General features: G+C 36.7%; 2 protein-coding genes across 2 annotated transcripts; one reads left to right on the top strand and one right to left on the bottom strand.

The window, feature by feature from the left end:
* Window positions 1-65: 65 nt before the first annotated feature.
* On the top strand, window positions 66-3598 carry slc25a40 (solute carrier family 25 member 40). Its single transcript, XM_056762268.1, is given in 12 exon segments — window positions 66-343; window positions 452-559; window positions 784-843; window positions 929-1035; window positions 1164-1231; window positions 1331-1455; window positions 1558-1731; window positions 1819-1839; window positions 1842-1924; window positions 2268-2349; window positions 2459-2539; window positions 2871-3598. Coding segments are annotated over 11 exon segments (1083 nt in total). The 5' UTR covers window positions 66-343; window positions 452-459; the 3' UTR covers window positions 3053-3598.
* A 166-nt stretch (window positions 3599-3764) lies between these two features.
* On the bottom strand, window positions 3765-18188 carry rundc3b (RUN domain containing 3b). The gene is given in 12 exon segments (XM_056762266.1): window positions 3765-6441; window positions 7100-7227; window positions 8104-8250; window positions 11521-11678; window positions 11867-12038; window positions 12127-12207; window positions 12429-12502; window positions 12504-12519; window positions 12771-12856; window positions 13350-13483; window positions 15322-15437; window positions 17958-18188. Coding segments are annotated over 12 exon segments (1353 nt in total). The 5' UTR covers window positions 18053-18188; the 3' UTR covers window positions 3765-6295.
* Window positions 18189-20272: the final 2084 nt, after the last annotated feature.

Genomic DNA, 20272 nt, shown 5'->3' with positions numbered 1-20272 from the left:
TTTAAAAAGGAAGCAGTAACGAATGTGCTGCTGTGAATACCAGACACCGGCACGCACGTCATGTGTTGTGTAAGCCCAATGGCGCACACTAGCGCAGCAGCATGAAACTCCAGGCGAATCATGTAAATTTGTTTTTAACTCTGTATTTTACTAGTAGTATTTACACCGATGACAGTGTACAGTTTTTGTCGATTTTGTGTAGTGTTTGCTGCTGACGTTCTTTAAAAACTCAGTAGTGGGGCAGTTGTAGTTGACAGCTGATGATAGTCTATATAACCGGGGGAGTGTTCTTGTATGACTGTATGCATAACGAACATGTGAGTTTTTTTAAACAAAGTCCAAGGTAAGGGAGACAACTTAATAATGTTCATATTTGACACGTGACTGTTGTTAATGGAACTTCTAAAAACAAGGAAGTACTTAATGAACGGAACTTTAAAATACATTACAGGTGTTGAAATGGTCTCTCAGAAAAGTTCTCTAGTAGCCACAGAGGGCCTTACACCCTTCCAGCAGATGGTGGCGTCCTGCTCTGGGGCAATTATTACTTCACTGTTTGGTAGGGTGATGATCACATGTTTATATTTTAAACAAATAGCAATGGATGCTGGATGTATATGTTAAACAGGCTTGTTTTTGTTTACAGATCTGAATTTCATAAAGTATGCAGTTAAATCTATGTTTATGACGGGCAAAGCAATGGTTTATTTCAGGCTGTATGTTCTTGAGTATAAAACTCAAGAACATAAAAAATGCAAATGCTTTTTGCAAATTTGTTCACAGTGACGCCTCTTGATGTTGTGAAGATCAGATTGCAGGCACAGAAGAATCCTTTTCCCAAAGGTAAACATATGTGACTGTCTCTGTATCAGACTTTGATGTGGTTTGAAACCTTAGTTATTTATTTGTTTGATCTTCTAACCGACAGGAAAATGTTTTTTGTACTGTAATGGCTTGATGGATCATATATGCGTCTGTGAGAATGGAAATGGTAAAGCGTGGTACAAAGCACCTGGTCATTTCAACGGCACAGTGGTAAGACAAACATTCAAAAAGCAGTTTTAAGGATTAAAATATTAATCTTCAAGGACTGTTACAGTACATGTTGATAACTTACAGACTGAAGCGTTGCAGAATTAAATTTTTAACATTTTTTGTCCTAGGATGCCTTTATTAAGATCATACGCAGGGAGGGAATCAGGTCTCTGTGGAGTGGCCTTCCACCAACGCTGTAAGTGCTCAGCTTCATTTTCCACACCCTGAGGATGTTTACGGCTATCTGGACACATCTGACCTTTACTGCAAGAACAATGAAGTGTTTTTATTACAGAATGATGGCAGTGCCTGCGACTGTGATCTATTTTACATCTTATGATCAGCTCTGCGGTGCTCTCAAGGTCAGGATGGGTGACAGATCTGACACGGCTCCACTACTGGCCGGTGCTTTCGCAAGAGGTACTGTTTAACCAGATTGATAAGTGTTTGACCTTTCCACCACATTCTTAATTACGGTGTCAAAGCGGGCTCTGCTTTACCTGAGTTTTGTGTGTGTGTCAGTGGGCTCGGTCACAGTAATAAGCCCCCTGGAGCTGATCCGCACAAAGCTTCAGTCTGAAAAACAGTCGTACCGACAGCTGAGCGTTGTGATCAGGTCATCGGTGCACAGCGAGGGCTTGCGGTCACTGTGGAGAGGCTGGGGTCCCACGCTGCTTCGAGACGTCCCCTTCTCAGGTGATTCACATTATAATAGACCCATAGCCAACGGCGGTTAAATTAAGACTACATATGAACCCTTGTGTGTTTGGCTTTTCTCCTCAGCTATGTACTGGTATAACTATGAGATGGGAAATCCTGGTCCTGTGATTACTACAGTTCAAATCCAACCTTTGCTATCACATTCACAGCCGGAGCGGTGTCTGGATCGGTGAGTCTGCGTGTGTCTCATGGGAATAATTTGGAGCAAAATAGGTCAAGTTGTGTGAAATGCTGTTTGCATCCTGATGCATCCCACCTAATAGACCTGCTTACTCGTAACAAATCATGCGGTCACGTTTCAAACTTGTCTGGCTTTAATGAAAACACATCTATGAATTTTGAAGAGACCTTGGATATACTGTACATGGGCAAGAATTTGACATATCGGACAATATATACATAACACTGTATTCAATATACAAATCATTTTTTCCTTTTATTTTTAACATCATTAAGATTAACTTGTGAGTTACACAAGCACATCCGCCTAAGAACTTTGTTATTGTATTAAGATTGCAGCGATAGTCACGTTGCCGTTTGACGTGGTGAAGACGAGGCGGCAAGTGGAACTTGGTGAATTGCAGGCAACGAAATGTGAGGATGAAAATTCTAGTTACAAGTAATGATGAATAACTGGAAAAATCATGGAAAAGAATTTGAAATTTGTTGGTCTAAATGTGGGAACCGTGTTTTTTCTTTGCAGTGTCCAAACAAGTCTCATCCAGCACATACAATGTGATGAAGCGAATAGTGGCAGAGAATGGCCTATCTGGACTGTTTGCAGGTAGACTGTATTAAATTTCTCCCACTATCATTTCAACCGTATTACCAAAAATAAAATGTTTTGACTAGACAAATAACTATAACTATATTAGGGCTGCCAAATGAATCAAAAGATCACAAATGTGCATATTGCAATATTCATATGACAGTGGTTTGCATTAACCAAATGATTTTAGTACATTTAATATAAAAAGTTATGCATAGTGAACGTTTTAGGTTGATGCAGATGCAAATAGTGAAGCTTTATTTTCTTTATATTGCACAGTCCTATTAACAACTACCACTAGATGTCTCAGTGGAACAGCACTGACTCTCTATCATCTCATCCTCAGGTTTTATGCCCAGGCTGATAAAAGTGGCACCTGCGTGTGCTATAATGGTTAGCACATATGAGTTTGGTAAAGCTTTATTCCGCAGACGTAACCTGGAGAAAGACCGGACTGCAGCCCAGCACCTCATCCATCACACACCTGAGACAGCTCTGCAACAAACCACTGAACACTTCATCAGATAGATTTCTTTAAAAACAAGAGGAATTAATAACTGGTTATCTCACCTATTCCCCATCATGCATGATGTCATGCTGTGAAATAACTGCCTGTCTCTAGTGAACATATATTCAAAAGAGTAAAGAAGGAACACATGGCAGACATTTTTTTAAATTACATAATTGATATTAATTTTATTGTGATTATAAATCAGATCAGATTTAATCTTTAATATTTTTATTTATTGATATTTATGGAATTTTTAATTGTTACACAAACAATTTGGATACCATTAGATATCATGTTTATTAATGTAATTGATTTAGTAGTTTTTGTATATGATTTTTTAGTCTTTGTAGTCTGCCGTTTAGTGATCTCATTATTTGTTTGTTTTTGTTAATAAATAAGGACAGGGTGTGTAAATGGTGCCAAAAACCCTAAAACTCAGGTACTGTGTTATGTAAAAGCCCTAATAACTGATTGGATGTTTGATTTCTTATGTATTTAAACGTCGTATATGTTGCCTACAAAATGCATACTGTATATAAAACATATCTGTGCCTTGTTTTGTATATACAGAATATTGCCTTTCATTGAATTTGAGCTACGCACAGCTCTCAATATTTCAAGGGTTAGAAACTGTTCTTAAGTATAGATAAATTAAAAGATTAAAATCCACATTGAGATATCACAACACACTACAGACATGTTCCAGACAAAACCAGCCTGTAGCCAAGATCGAATTTACATTTCAGTTTATTGAAAAATCATGGATGTAATTACGGACACAAAATTAAATGACTGAACAAATTAATGCAAAATGATGCTGAATATATGATATTCATCTCAGTGTCCCTTCATTGTGCTCACAGCATTTGTTTCTGTCACACTGTAATAGAACAGAAAGTTTGACAAAAGCTAAATCGCCCAAAATGTAAAAAGTCATAAAAAAGAATACATTCAAAAATGTCAGTAAAGGCATCAAAATTCAGCAGTTCAACTCAAACAAATGATAAGTATTCCATTTAAAAACAAATGATAACTTTTCCATTTAATAACAATGACTGTGTCAGCAACCTACCTTGAAGAGAACATTAATACACTAAGTCCTACAGTATTTCATAAGCATTTCTTAATGTACGCAGCTGCATTCCTTCATTCCACTAGACACATCAAATATGTTTCATTGCATGTGTAGAATCAGGCAGTACTGAATGAATGTATTTGAAAACTTGCACTGTGAAATGTACTGACTTCTAACGACATCTCATATCTAGCTCTGAAGAGTGTACAACATGCGTTTACATGTAAAACGTATTTCTGTGGTACAAAAGAAAATCACACGGCCAGACGAGACGATCTAAAAGGCTAAAAACACAGATGCTCGCCAAGGCAACATACAGTAAGAGCCAACAAGACAGTTATGCGACCAACAGGAGCTCTGCATACGCTTTTGCCTTTAATCTGAAATTCTATTACGCATTTCTGAACGTGAAATTATTATAAATCATGGCCTAGCATGCCTAATGACCTGAATATAATAGTTTATAATTGTTACTATGAACACTTTTTTGTATTTTACAGCATTACAAGTAACTTGCTAGTTTGATAAAAAAAAGTTTTAAAGGTTTTACTTTTTAAATTAAGAAAACAACTATTCTTTCCAGTTCTGTCTTATATACTGTATTTTTATCGTATGCACATCAGCCACTATCTGAATGATGGTGAGAAATTATGCATAACTAATACCTTGTGTTTGATGAATATGTAGTGGTGTGTGGATATGTAAATTTGATCATACATATGCATGTGCACTCCATGTAAGAGGGCACTTTCACTGATTGAAGAATTCTGAATACGGAGTGAATCTTAAATGCTTCATTTAAAACCTGTTAACATCTACATACAGAACACCAGACGTATGTGTGAGAATTAAGGCAAACATAGAAGGCGAACATAACAATGTCATACATCAAAAGCAGTCAAAACCTTTAGGTTGTCTATGTCTATGGCGAATTTTTATTATTTACGCAATGCACACTTCTTGTGTTATTGTGCATGACTCATGTTATTCTGAAAAAACAGATTGTTTCTATTATCTGTACTGGAAATGCATTAACTATTTTTCTTTACAGTCAAGGTCACCAACCCAATTACATAAATTTTTTTTTAAAAACTCATGCAAAGAGCGGGCCACCTTAAAAAAATTCCTGACAACCACCATCATGAAAATTACCATTAAAACAGTCTATTTGTTTTTAAAAAAAACAATATTCTCATTACAAATACCAAGTACTTATACTGTGTGAATTCATTACGCATTTCAAGGGATTTATTATACACATCTCTTGGTCAATAACGGCATTCTGAGGTTTAATATTTTCATATAATGACCACCAAAACCGTTTAATTGACCACAATCCTGCTGTGCTAATTTGTGTATAGCTATAGCAAATTTACGTTTCACATATCACTCTGCCTCCTCTCTCTTCAGCTCAAATCAATATTTCCTGTTCATTTATTTATTAATCTAGTCAGTAGCCATGTATCAAGCAGCGTAATGTAGACTCAATAGTCAATATCGCAACATACAGCTCTTTAGGAGGATACAAGATTCCTATGCCCTTTGCACGGATTTGACTGTATGTTAAGCTTTCTGTAAAGATAAGATCTCAGCGAGTTACACTTTTTATCTCAATATAAATAAGTGTTGGAAATTTTTAACTTAAGGATGAATAAATATTTGAATTGGTAAATTAGGTGTCAATAAATTTTAAATGTATCTAATAGAAGGAGAAATGTCAAAATTTAGCTGGGAGCCAAAGTTCCACTCATATTAACTTACAATTCCTCACAGATTTTAGAAACAACTTGACCTCAAGCACAAAATTAAAATAACAAAATAAAACTGCAAAATGCGAAATCTGGGTTGTTTTACAAAAGGCTTGAATTCCTGATGTCCTGAGTCAAGATTGTCGTTTCATGTGTTTCTTTAAACAGATGGTAAGTGTGTGTGAGGACGTTGATAAACAATAATAAACACAAACTTCAATGACATACTGAACAAATAAAACCAGAACTGGGGCGTTGCCTTGTCTGGCAGAAATGTCTCTCAGAGAAACACTGAGCATGGTAGTGTCGTTTTCTTTCTAATCGTTTTTCCTCCATTTTCTCTCATGTACCATCCAAACCTTTGTTTGTCAAGTAGGAGGTTGTGTTTGTGTGAATGTGTCTGTCTGTGCGTATAATGTCCATACTTTTCTGCGTGTTCAGGATGGAGTAATTCCTGGGCTGGTCATGTCTGTTGTGGGACTGGCCAGATACTCACTTGACTTTAGGCTGGCGAGAGATTTGTAACTGGCCATCGAGGTCAATGATCCACACAAACCCCTTAGAGATGGAGTATCCTCTTTCCCTGTGAAAACACAACCGCACATAGGCACACATTAGTGAGTAGACATCAACATCTCACATGTGATATCTTCTAATTGTATTAGTGATTATTTTAAAGTGAGGAAAAACAGAGCTGCAGACGCAACATCTGAGGAGAAAGATGACAGGTCAGAGGATGGTGCTAGCAACGACAAGGTCATGGGTTCGTTTTCCTGGAAATGCACAAAATGATAAATGTATAATGGACGAAAACGCACAAGGCCTGGATCAATTTGACCACATAAATATACAATATTTGTATATAGCGGTATTTACAACAAACTTGTTGATTTACTACAGTAAAGAATCTGAAACAAGACAAAAAACATCATTACACATTATGGTAATGAGAATAAAAGGAATAAAATAATACAAAATATTTTATTTTAAAAGAATAAAATGAAAGGAGATTTGATGCCAAAAGAAATATCATTTGATTTCAGGGTAAAATATGACCCAGACGCTGTCTCATATTTTCATGAGATTCACATGAACGCTGTAGGAAGACTGCTGCTGATATCTTACCCTCAGATGGTATGAAGAAATGACATCATCTATAATTAAGTCAGTTCTAGATGTCCGATATCAGAGTATGATGATGTCACCAGAGCTGAATCATAACACACAGACACAACACAAACCTTCTCTGTGCCAGTGTGAAAGTCCTGCCTTGCTGTCCAGACTGTGAGGGTTCAGCTGTGGTGGATCCAGAGACGCCTGAGATAGACTCATATCTGCAGAAAGATGCTCCAAACTCTGGAAGCTCTTACTGTGGGACACACACACGCACGGGCACATTTATTAAACTTGTCAAAAACATGTCACATTTCACCCAAAATAGAGCAAAAAAAGGCCTATTTTAAGAATCTTACGATTATGATAACACGTTAAGTGAATTTAATGAATGATTTTTTCCCCTTTGACTTTCTGTGGTGTGAAACAAACTAATAATGTAAATTCTACAGTTAAGTACATCATCCAGTAGTCTCTGTTGTACAGTTCACCTAAAATCACACTCATGTCATTCCAAACCTGTTGACTTTCTTTCTTCTGCAGAACACAAAAGAAGATATTTAGAAGAATGTTAAACCCAAAACATTGGCCCCTTTGACAGAAAACAATGTCATAAACATGTATTGGATAAAATGAGGGTGAATAAAATTTGGGTGAACTATCCGTTCAAATATGTGATGCACTTATAGCGTACTGTATTACAGTAATTAGAATCTAATGCAAGTCACCATTGGTAAAAAGTGAAATAACAAAAGCTCAAAACTAAAATTTGGGGAGAATGTGATGAAAAAAATAACGTTTCTGGGCATGTTTTTGTGAGATTCACCCCAAATTTGGTTTACAATGACCTCAACCCTTTAAATAGCCCTGTATACGTTCCTCATGAATGACAGTGATGGCAGTTCAAAGTGTGCCAACACTATAATGTGATTTCAGAGCTGCATACATCAGCTAAAATCAAAATGAAGCTGAGATAGAGGCCAAAAATACAGCTGCGCACAGCTGACGTTTGCTTATGTTGAACAGGAACAGACCTTTGAATGAAATCCAATACAAGCTCTGAGGTAAAGCTGCATGTATCAATACTAGGTTCATACTTCGGATATAAACTACAAAAACAGGAAGTACATACTCATCCCATGGTCCTATGCGTTTCCTGTACAGGAGCGTATCCAAGGCAACAGCGTTAGTATCCAAGGCAGCAGGTGAGGGCCACTGATTTGTCAAGTGGGACGTAAGCTCCTGTCTGGAGCGCAGGTCATGGTTCTTCATCACTGTCCTGAGTGAACAGATACATGGAAGGACACAAAGAGATAAAGTACAATGATGAAGATAAGAACAACATAGAACCAGAAGTCTTTGAACTAACATATTTAGGCAGACAAGAATAGCCTGGTGTTTCTAACTTTAAATTGTTAAAGTTCACTTCCTATCCTGATATTTTAAAGCAATATTCTTGAATAGGTCTAAGAACCTGCATGTGTTCCTGTATCCCGACTGGTAGAGGATTTTTTGCACAAATAAAGTCATAGGTTTGATTCCCAGGGAACACACACACTGATCAAATGTCTGGTATACTTTGGTTAAAAACGTTTGCATAAACGTAAATAATTTCAGGTTTCTTGCAAAAACATGGTGAGTGTCTGTTTATCTATCAATGACTTAACCTGCCAATATTCTCAAACAAACAAACAAACAGTCTTCAACCTCAACAATAAGGTTCAAAACTGCCCACAGCTGGAAATGACCCATTGTAAATCACTCACAGCAGTCTGAGAACAAACACGCTCCTTCGTATTGATTCAGCCTCTGATGTTGCAATTGATACAGGGATACACATACAGCTTTACATGGAAAGAGATTGCTTTATATCTTCTCAGATTACAACTTTAATCTCTAAACGTTTGTTGTGAGGTAATGTGTTGCTTTTGTTAAAACATTCGTCATCAGTAAGGATGCTATCAGAACGAATGCCTTTACATTTGTTCATTCAGCAGATGCTTTGTTTCAAAGCACCTTACATTTGCATTTATGTATTTGCCAGATGCTTATCTAAAGCAGCATACAGTGCATTCAATCTATACTTTTCTATTAGTTAAGTGTTTCTTAGAGATCAAACATTTGATTTAGGAATAAACTGAAATAAACTGAGACACTAAAAGTATTTATCATTTAAAGGTCCAGTGTTTGAAATTTAACGGCATCTAGTGGTGAGGTTGTGAATTGCAACCAACTGCTCACTCCACTGGACTAAGATGTCTGCATTTTTTAGTTTCTTTGCTGAAGGAGATAACGTATTTACAAAACACGCTCTGTAGAGCAGTTGTCCATTATAATTCAAACAATTATCATCCATCACAGGAAGGATTTAATTAATTTGTGATTTAATCTGTGTGTTAAAGATTACATTTTATGCACAATTGGAATAATTCTCCTTTCAAATATGTATAAAGCACAGTATAACGATCAATAAAACTCAACACATTTTATTTAGATACTGAAGTAAATTACATAAATAATCAAAGACTTCAACACAATATGGAGGATTTAAAGCAGATATTTATTGACAGAGATGAAAAAACATTATCTTTAAGCTTAACATTATATTCTTACCACATAAATTTAGCAGGTTGTCCATTTTTAGTGACAACAAACAAAAGCTTCTTTAGTCCCATTCCCAAACATCAGGGTCCATTCAATTAAACCCACCAAATCAATCGAAAATCACTAAAATATGTGAAAATATGCTCACATATGTAAGGTATAAAGTAAAGAAAGAATATTAATAAACCGCTTAATTCGCATCAGCCAGTAAGGTCAAAAGAAATGACCGTTAACGTTTAAATGATGGAAACACATCAAACGCTCTTTGTATAACACCGTTGTGGCTAGAACAGCTACGGCCCAAAGTAATGCAAAATCACGCCATAAAATTACAATAAATTACTTTGCTAATGGCTGGAATACACTACAAAACTTTTAAAATCTGAACAGATTTTTTTACACTAGACATCATACAATTGCAGACTTTTTGAAAGTTTCAGATAGAAACACACTAACTGATCAAATCTGCAGACTGTCACAGACTTTCTGCAATAAGTCTAGACTGAAAATCCAGGCAAAATCTGAGCAAAAGTCTTGTAGTATATTTTAGCCCTAACACCTACACCTAGGCCAACCCTGAACTTACAATAACAAAATAAAAATAGTAATTCACTGTGACAAAAATTATGTGGTATTGAAGTGCTGATGCCCAGTTCTAGCCATGACCTGCACGGAACGCACATATCAGACGCACACACTAAATAAATAGAAATGCAGTTTTAATCCTAAATATAGCTTTCATCCTGACATTATAACAGATTTTACTGATCATAAATTTTCCATATCATAGCATAATAAATAGAAAGGACCAGATTCATTAATCAAATGACCAGTGCCCACGTTATCTGAAGTCCAGTACACCACGTCGCTACAACGTTCTCCATGGGTTCAGTTCACGATGGCTAAGACGTTTCTGAAACGTTAGCAAAAATTCTAGGTAACCCTTCAATATAGGGGGCAATCCTCACTATTAACTAGTTGTTATTACCAAGCCTGTTATTGGCATATTGGCTGTTTATTAGTATTTTTAAAGCATATATTCTGTGTGACAATACTCTACATCCCTAATCCTACCCAGTTTAATGGGGGGAAAGTCGTAGTTAATGGTTTGTTAAAAGCGAGAATTGCCCCCTATACTGAAGTTTGACCAAATTCTAAGAATGGAACGTTGCCAAGACGTCCTCAGAACGTGGTCACAAAGCAATGTCACGTTGACCAAATGAAGACGAACTGACGACGTCGTCAGAACGTATTGTGATTGCTGGGTAGCGCATTTCTGTCAATAGATCCTAGATTCTCCTAAATACAACACACTGGACCTTTAACACATATACATAAAGAATGTACTATTTTTTCTTCCAGTAGTTTCTCCATCAAATCCCCTCCTGATTTACATGCTGCAATAACCGATTAACTTCTATGCATCTGTCTCCATAGCAACCCTGCTCTGTTCTTGGGGGTGACATCTCTACAAGCAGACAGCTTTCCGGTGCTCAGAAGAACCATGAACTTCAGTCTGACAGAGTGAAAAATCCAGTCGACATCTTTGGACATGAGTATTGAGATTCAGATAATCCATCTACCCAACAAAATATTAAAAAGTGATTTTTGCTTTTCACTTTTTCACTTTAGATGGTTTTATTTCAGCTCTTAAATGTATACGACTTGCAATCGTACACTATAAATATGGAATGCTCTTGACAAAATGCTTGTGATGTTCGCCATTTGTAAGTCACTTTGCATGAAAGCATCTCTTAAAAAAATGTAAAACAAATATTAAAGAGCTAATACAAATAAAAAAGATAAATCAATACACTTCACAGACCTCTTGGAACAATATTTCTCACCATGACCAGCACTTTTCATTACCATAAATCAATAACTTTCACAGAGTGAGTGAATTCACTAATGTTTCCAATTGTATAATAGTTTTAAAGACTCTTACAGTTGATCCTGAAGCTCAAGGATGATGATCTCAAGCTGCTCTTTCTCCAGTTTGTGGCTGATTTCAGTGTCTGTCAGGCGCTGCAGGAGAGATTTATTCTGAGAATCTGACTCGGACAGCTGAGCTTCTCTCAGACGCACAAGCTCCTCCAGATAACCCTAAACACACGACACACACAACTGGAATCAGGGCTGACGGTACAAATGTATAAACAATCCAACAATGCTATTGCTCACAGCGAAATGGAATGGTCAAGTCCAGCGCACTGCATTGTGGGAGGCAGTAATCAAAATACAATTCACATATTACTGGTAAGTTATGCATACTGCAGAAACAATTCTCTCACCTTCTGTTCCAGCACGACTCTGTATTTCTGCTCCAGTCTTTTACTCTTGCTGTACCAGGTGCTCTGATCGGCCATCAGACTTGCCGCCATGTATGTTTCAGGAGTTCCTGCTTCACTTCCACTGCTGCCAAGCGTCCTCATCTCCTCTTCATCACTGCTGATGCTGTCAGATCTGACACATAAACACAGCCACCCACAGCCTGAATTAAGAGATGCGTTAACAGACGCGTTCACACGTATGACAGGTGTGTGGCACTCACGTCTGTGTGAATTTAAGGTACGGAGTGTAGTCAATGACCACTGGACAGCTCTCATCAAGCCCCTCCCCCTTTAGACAGAAACTGTCAAATAGAAGATGAGAATTTTAGCAAAACTCAATACGTGCACTTCATCGGTATACACTGTCACAGTGTAAAAGGATTATGGGATGTGATGAAATAAGTGTGTGTGGGAGGCTTATGTCAGCAGGTGTTTATGAAGCGTAACCCATATAATGACTGATCAACATCCTGTCCCGCTGAATGTCACAGCCACCCTACAGACAGGAAATGATTAAACGTACCTAAAGTCAATGGTATTTAGGCCAATCAGAGTATCCGCAAGAAGCCCTGCCTCCTCGCACAGAACTACCGCCCCCCTCCTCGTAAAACCTCCTGATAAACAAACACAAAATGAATCTGATGAAGACCAAGAATTAAAAAACACTTTTGTATTTTAGATTTCTCACACTTTTTACCAATCATTTTGTCTTTTGTATTTACTCAATTATTTTCGTTATCTTTTTAGATTTTTACAGTAACGCATTCACAAAGAGCGATTTGTATCTTATGGATATAAATATATTTACAAAAGAACTTCACGTGTAACATTTCATTCGTTTCCATGACTCGTTCAAGGCTCAAACCTGGTAGTTTTAAAATCTTTCAGAGCTGCCGAAACGTATTCAGACAAACGTTTCTCCATTAACGCTACTCTGATCCAGGCACGACCCTAAGAGAAACATAGAGAGATAGAATCCTCTTACCATTTTAACCACAAAAGCCTTTAAAACGAAAGTAATTCAGCAGAGACGAGAGAGCCTGGCATTAACGTTCATCTCGGACAGCACGGAACACAAGTCCAAAACTTTTGCGATCGGATTATTCAAACCACGTTAGAGATGGTCAGAAACGCATTTGACCACATCATATTTGTAGAGGCTAATGCATCCTGATGCATTCCGGACAACAACGAAGGACCATCTCCGCATATAACAAGCCAAACTAGGTTAAACTGGGGCGTACGCCAGGATTATTAAAAAAAAAAAAAAATACATAAACAAGACTTTATGAATGTTGTTACACATATCCAAAATTCTGTTTATAATATACTTTTACTCTTAACTTTAAAAAATTATATATAACATTTATAATTATATATAATGCAATATAACATTTCTTGTGGGAAGTAAAACATTGTGAATGTTTTGGCTGTGTGTTCTGACCTTTGCCCTTGAGCTGCGGACGTTCTCCATGTTTTCAATGCTGTAGATGCAGCTGTGCGGTACTTTATTACATGCTACACGTATGTAATCCCAGAAACTGCGTGGACTCTCATAGCCAAACCAACTGACCTGACCTAAAGAGAGAAAACAGGTATACACACACCCCATGAGTATAAGCAGATGTATATAACTTATTTCTGTTAATCGGTTTACAGATTTACAGCAAAAAATTATTTTAAAGTCATCAATTTAATGGACTTAATAGAAATATTTTTTGTTGAATTGGTAATTCTCTTGTTTCGTGTATAAAAAATATTACAAACTGACATTGACATTTTTAACAACATTTTTTACTGTATATTATTGCATATCAAAAAATAAAAATTCTGTCATCAATAATTCATCCTTATGTGGTTGAAAACATGTTAAAAGCGAACGATGTCATGCATTCTGACTTCTTTACAATGTTAAACGTGCTGTCTTCTCATGCTTAACATGGTCAACTTGTCAAAAAACGAGTTGGGCGTATTACGTAGTATTTCTGTGCTCAATACACACCCCCAGCGATCGTACAGGTTTCGGAAAGTTTTTTTCAACATATAAAACTGTTTGGCACAACTTTTCTTATTCCCTTATTGGAAAATTCTCCCCGAAAAGCATGCGGCACGGCCACAGGACAGCAGGAGAAGGAGCATGCGCAGACGTCACTTTCACTTGTAAGCAGTAGAGAGTGAGAGCATACGTTCGCGAAGTTCAGGACTTTGTTTGTTCACTGCATTTGGGTAATGAATGTTATATAAACGATGGATTTGGATCTGGAGATCGTTTGAAACTGATATATGGAGCCGTCCCTGCGCTAAAAGATGCCGGACATGAACCGCATGCGGTGAGTGAAACTGATGTCTGTGTTTTGTTGACAATGGGTGCGCACGTGCTTTGGTTCAGCCTACCCCTCCCCCCCCGCATGCGCCGTATGTTTTCAGAAAGAATCGTAAAGTGATCAAACTAAATACTCTTCGAAGATACGAATATGTAATACTACTCTATAGGTACTCAAGATTAATATGAGATGTTAACCCGCTTTAAGACTATTCTGTGGAACATAAAAGAAGATATTTTGAAGAATGTTGGTAACCAAACAACGGTGGCACCCAATGACTTAAATCATACAAAACCACTAAGAAGTCAAAGGGTGCCACCATGATTTGGCTGCCAACATTCTTCTAAATATCTTCTTTTGTATTCTGCAGAAGAAAGAAAACCATAGAGGTTTGAAATGACAAGAGGGTGAGTAAATGATGAAAAAAAAAAAAATTGGGGTGAATTTTGATATAACTTAGTTTCAATATTTTCAAACTGTGTGAGAAATATAGGATTTGGTTGATGAACAGAGAAATAATGAGAGTATCTTGTTTCAAAAGCTTAAAAACTGTGGATGTACATTATCTATATTTCCCAGACCTATAACTCATATACAGAGCCAGAGTCTATAAACAGGTTAGAACTTAGAGAGAGAGAAAGAAATGTTATTGTGTCAGAGTCTGATCTTCTCGAACCCAAAATGAGACAGTCACTGTTCTTTTTATACCTCATTAACTCTACTGGAGTGTGTGTGCGTGTGTGTCTTCGAGCAGCATACATCTTAGCATCCTTATATAATGGATGGGGATGCGTGTGAGACGTCAGGCTTCTGGGAAAATTTAATTTTCACAGACACTGTGTGTGTGGGGGAAAATAATATCTTCATTTCACACGTGAGGAAATTGCGTGTGGCCTGTTACAATAGTTTTGTTGTGACCTAAATATTTCAACCACTACTAGTATCAAACTTTAGAAGATCTGGCATCCTTCTTTATCTGTTTTATAATGACCTGCATACACTTGATCAAATTAAAGGGTTATGCCACACATGGAAAGAAAAGGCATTCAGAAACAAATGACGTGCACCAATATAACACAGTTTCTGTCTCACCTTTCAGTCTGTGGCTCAGAATATGTTCCAGAATAGACACAAAGTTGATGAACTCAGCAGATGCGTCATCTATTGTTTCAAAACACGAGCGATCAATGAGGGTCTTTACCGAGAACCTGCGAACTCACAACACACAACCGTGAACACGCTGACATCTTATCTGCATAATCCAGTTTTACAGACAACAGAAACACTGTTCAGAAACACTAAATGAGCTTTTAGGAGTTCTTCAATAGGAGACGCCACGTGTTTAATGGAGGCGTTTATTACGGTTTCATTACATGTAATTCTGGCATAATGACAGTCCAGTTTATTATCACCAGCTTTTTTATGAGTCGTGACTTTTTCATTTCAGAGATAATTTCACATCTGACATTTCATTTTGAAAACACAGCGAAAATGTAGAAAAACAAGGATGAAATGATAATTTTTCCTTCACCTTTTCGACTCTTTCTTTGACCAGACTTTCACTACAAACTAAAGCTGGATTAAAAATGCAAAATTTTGAGATCAATTTTTATTTCACTTTTTTAGATCATTAAAGATGAATTGTATTCTATGAATTAAAGTCATGTGACACAACTGTTCAAAATGTTTGCTGATGCATAACAGATACAATCTCACTTTATGAAAAGAAATGCAGGTAGGATGTCCAGTATGCAGAAAGATAATAACATAACCAGACTCCAAATCGCTTTTCTTGAAGGTAACATAGGGAATATTAAATTGGAAATATACCCGTGCTATTTTTTTATTTTTATATAAATCAAACATAAAAATAAGCAGCAGGGTTGATGCACAACCTGTGAACACCTGCGAACCTATTTTTCTATACATTATAAAGAAAGAATAAACTGTTCCCTATAAAAAAATAAGGGTAGTTTTAGGTGTTGAAAAAATGTCAGAAACAAAACACATTACTTACATAATGTTTTTACTAATGTGTAACGATAAAATTATAGCTAATTTGCTTCATTACATGATATTATAAAATTTTCCTAATTAAAATTACAAAACTAAAAAGAAACTCAAATTCAAACAGCATATTATTGCCAAACTAATACATTTTTTTTTTTACAAAATTCAAGGATTAAATCAAATTCTTCGAAGAAATCTGTGAGTAAATTTATAAAAACTGAACACTGTTTAGGCTTGTCGCTGAAAAATACAACTGTATTTTAACAATTATTTAAGAATTAAGAAAAACTAAATTAAACTAAGCTAAACTAACTTCTCAACTGGTTTGGCAGCTCAACCAATAAATTAAATTAATTAAACACATCGTACCATAAAATGCCTACATTTTTGGTATTGAGTGATATCATGCATATGTGTTACACGTACTGTATGTTTGTGACACCCTTTTCAGACACTCTGAACGTCAACATGTTATCACCAAAAACCCACCTGAGGTGATTTATTCTGGCTCTGAATGAACTCTGGATCAGAGATCACAGGATAAACAGGATAAACTGGTGGAAATGGATTTCTGCTTATCTGTCCCTCTGTTCTCCCACACACAAACAGCAAAATGACTATGACAGTCTGAGTCTCACACACGTAACACTCGTAGCCTTTCCATTGGCTGATACCTGCTGTGCTCACTTAATAGGCATGACATTTATTTGTGTTGCTGTTCCTGCTTCAAACATGCTCTGTGTGATGCTGTCTCATTAGACTTACTCACAGACAAGTCATATTCAGCTACAAGTTTCTGAAATAAACATTTCTCAAAGTCACCATCAAGGAAAGTCAGAAACTAACCACTGACATTACTCCCTTCAACAGGTTGTGAAAATGTTACAGAAATAAAAAATAATGGAAAAATAATTGAGATAATTGAGATATTTAGAAAACCAGTGTACTGCTTATTGCATGCTCAACAGTATCAGTATTCATAAAATTGTATATAGTATGCAACAATAAACCATTCAGCATGACATTTTGTTGTCATAAGACCTCATTGCAGTGAGGTCCTTTTGTCATAAACAAACAAACATTGTAATTTTGCTCTTTTTTGTGTATAAACATGCTAACCCTTTGTAGTTTGATCAAAGGAAGTCAAAATTGAAGATGCTACTTAAAAAATATGGCAAATAACAGTCTAGACATCATCCTCATTTGTGTGGATCCATCTGGATGAAAGCATCTGATGGAAAAATAATACATGTTAATGTAGAAATCTCACAAATTACATGGTTGTACCGCAGTACCTATATATCAATCAAAGTATTTGTGTTAAAACCATAGCAACCACAAATTTACCATAGTCTCACTGGAGTAATACTATTTCAAGATTGATATTTATAGTAAAACGTATAATACAAAGGCTGATCCACCCGGGGGAAAAACAACACAGTGAATGCAGTGGTCAGTGCAATTTTGTATGTCACTGTACTCTGGTATTACCACAATACTTTTTTTCTAAGGGCTCTGTCAATTATGACGTGATGCTCACTGACGACAGATCTCAGATCAACGTTACTGTGTGCAGCGCACGTACATCTAGATGATCGTCATCATCTCTCCTGGTCCAACATCAGCAATGTGCAAAAAACAAACTTGTAAGCAATGACATCAGCGCACACGTTCGCCGATGCAGTATGTCAGACACAATTCATGTGATCAGACTTTACCTGCACACGGTGATCAGATTCCTCCTCTCCACGGCTCTGATTCGCGCTGCTGCTTTTTTCCGAGCCCCGTTAAATCCGAGATTTAAAGATGCCATGATTTCTCCTGTCCAGCTCTTTATTATAACGCCGTGCGTGTCTTTCTCGGATGCTTTTATCAGTCTCTGACTGACTGACTGACTTTCGCTGAAGCCATAGAAATGTAAGTAACGTTAGAGAGTCCAGTAGCAGGTAGCCGAGACATTAATGGGCGTGGTTTAGCGGCCCGGAAGTTCTCTATATTTGGTCAGGGACGGTGGGTAAAACAATTGTTTGTTGTTATCTTATTTTGACTGTCCACATCAATTCAATTAATTTTAAAGATTTAATCTGGTGTAAATTATCGTCCACATCTAAACTGAAATGGCTGTTTGACCACGTGATACCTGTTTTTTCAACACTGTTAAATCGCGGGATCATTGATTTAAAATATTGTTTTAAGAACAGTTTCATGAATTGTCATTCAGTTTCCGCGTTAGAAATAAAATCTGGGATTTATAACATATAGTTAATCATACATGATAATCTACGTCAGGATGCCCAGGACTCAATGGATGATTTACCTTTGTGAGCCTCCGCGCGCCCCTGGAGGACTTAAGTCCCATGGACAAATTTGACCGCTTGTTTGCGCGCATGTGATCAGTCTGTCATTATGCAGCGGCATCCATAGTTTTATAAAGACCCGTTTGTGACACGAGGAAAACTGGTTCTAATAAAGCTATTAAGATTAGTTGTTATAGTGAGCGAACAGTTATGCACTTGTAAAATCATTACTAAGTTCGCTAGGGAGCGACAAAGCCACGAAAAAAACAAACTAAACCTTTATATCTAACAGATTTCCCAACTGTTGTAGCCAAATAAAGGAATGGAAAGTCAAATAAAAAATATGATTCATGGCGTCAATATGACTGTTATCGTTATTCATATTATTATTGTTTGTATTAGCCTATTATTAGTAATAGTAGGCTATAATATATTTACAGTCCCTACATGTTTTCATATTTTCGTACTAATAAAAAAACACACGCTTTATCAAATAAACAAAATGTTTAGTCATATAGAGAAGTAATTGAAGAACAGATTGAGCTAGGGTGGACTTTAAAAGGGTGGACTGTTTATATGCTCTCCTATAGTAAGTCGCTTTGGATAAAAGCGTCTGCCAAATGAATAAATGTAATGTAATGTAAAAGGTGTTTTATAAGCACTGTCTAGTTGCAAAACATAATTAACAAAAATAGTAAATTGTCAAGAGCTGCAATGTTCAAAAGATGTTTTAAGTCAAATGGTGGCAGATATTTGTTGCTTTCTGGGCCCACTTAGACATGCACCTTTTAGCTGTCTGATCAATATGACACATCCCATTCAGGTCATGAAGCTTCTGCTTCTCATCTGAAGAATTACGAGTGTTTGAGAAGTGCTTGGTGGGGCCCCTGAAGCCGGATGTGAGCCTCACTGTGGCAGAGAGAAAATGAACCCTGTTCAATACAGATGAGGTGGCAGTCATTTCATTGCTTTCACTTTCATGCTTGTGGGCACATGTATTTTGATTGGATAAAGGAAAGTTCACCCCAAATTGTTTTGCTCACCTTCATGCAGTTCTAGATCCTTAAAACCATCTTATATGTAACAAAAACAAAACCGTCCTTGAAGAAGTTGAAACTGATGGGGAAGGATTTATGATTATGGTTATGAAACTGTCTGCAATTTCGGTACTGTAAGCATCACTAAACGGAATAAGAAAATATAGTTCCAAGTGTGCTATTCATTTACTGTAAAGCGTTTTTACTGATAATGGCTTAAATAGTTTTCTATTTTTATAGCCTATTTACTGTGCATTTTCCACCCACATTACCTCTAAAAAACAAATCCTGTCCGCTCTCTGTAGCCCAGTCAAACGAGTATCAAAGGTGACAGACAATGAAGAAGTGTTATTTTAGTTATAATACAAATTATAGAGAAAATAATCTGAAAATTGCTGAATCAAAAACATTTCCTAGTTGCAATACATAAAACTTGCAAGTAAGTACGTAATTAACGTAAACTACTCTGAATCATAATCCAAAAATAAAGCAAAAAGAAGGATTTATGCACTAATTAAATATATAGATGACATCAGCATAATTCAATGGCACGCAGCTCATTTGGTGCTGCTTTCAGAAAATGTGCCATCAAAGAGTAAGAGAGAAGTAACCCTTATGTGGTTTGAGGTTTCCATCTTCTTTCCTTCTGCTCTCATCAGAGGAAGTGGACATACATACACCCAATGTTAGAGCGTTTCA

This window comes from Triplophysa dalaica, chromosome 12 (assembly GCF_015846415.1).
Source record: "Triplophysa dalaica isolate WHDGS20190420 chromosome 12, ASM1584641v1, whole genome shotgun sequence".
NCBI lineage: Eukaryota > Metazoa > Chordata > Actinopteri > Cypriniformes > Nemacheilidae > Triplophysa > Triplophysa dalaica.
The sequence above is the reverse complement of the archived record's forward strand: the minus strand, read 5'-3'. Positions and strand labels throughout refer to the sequence as shown.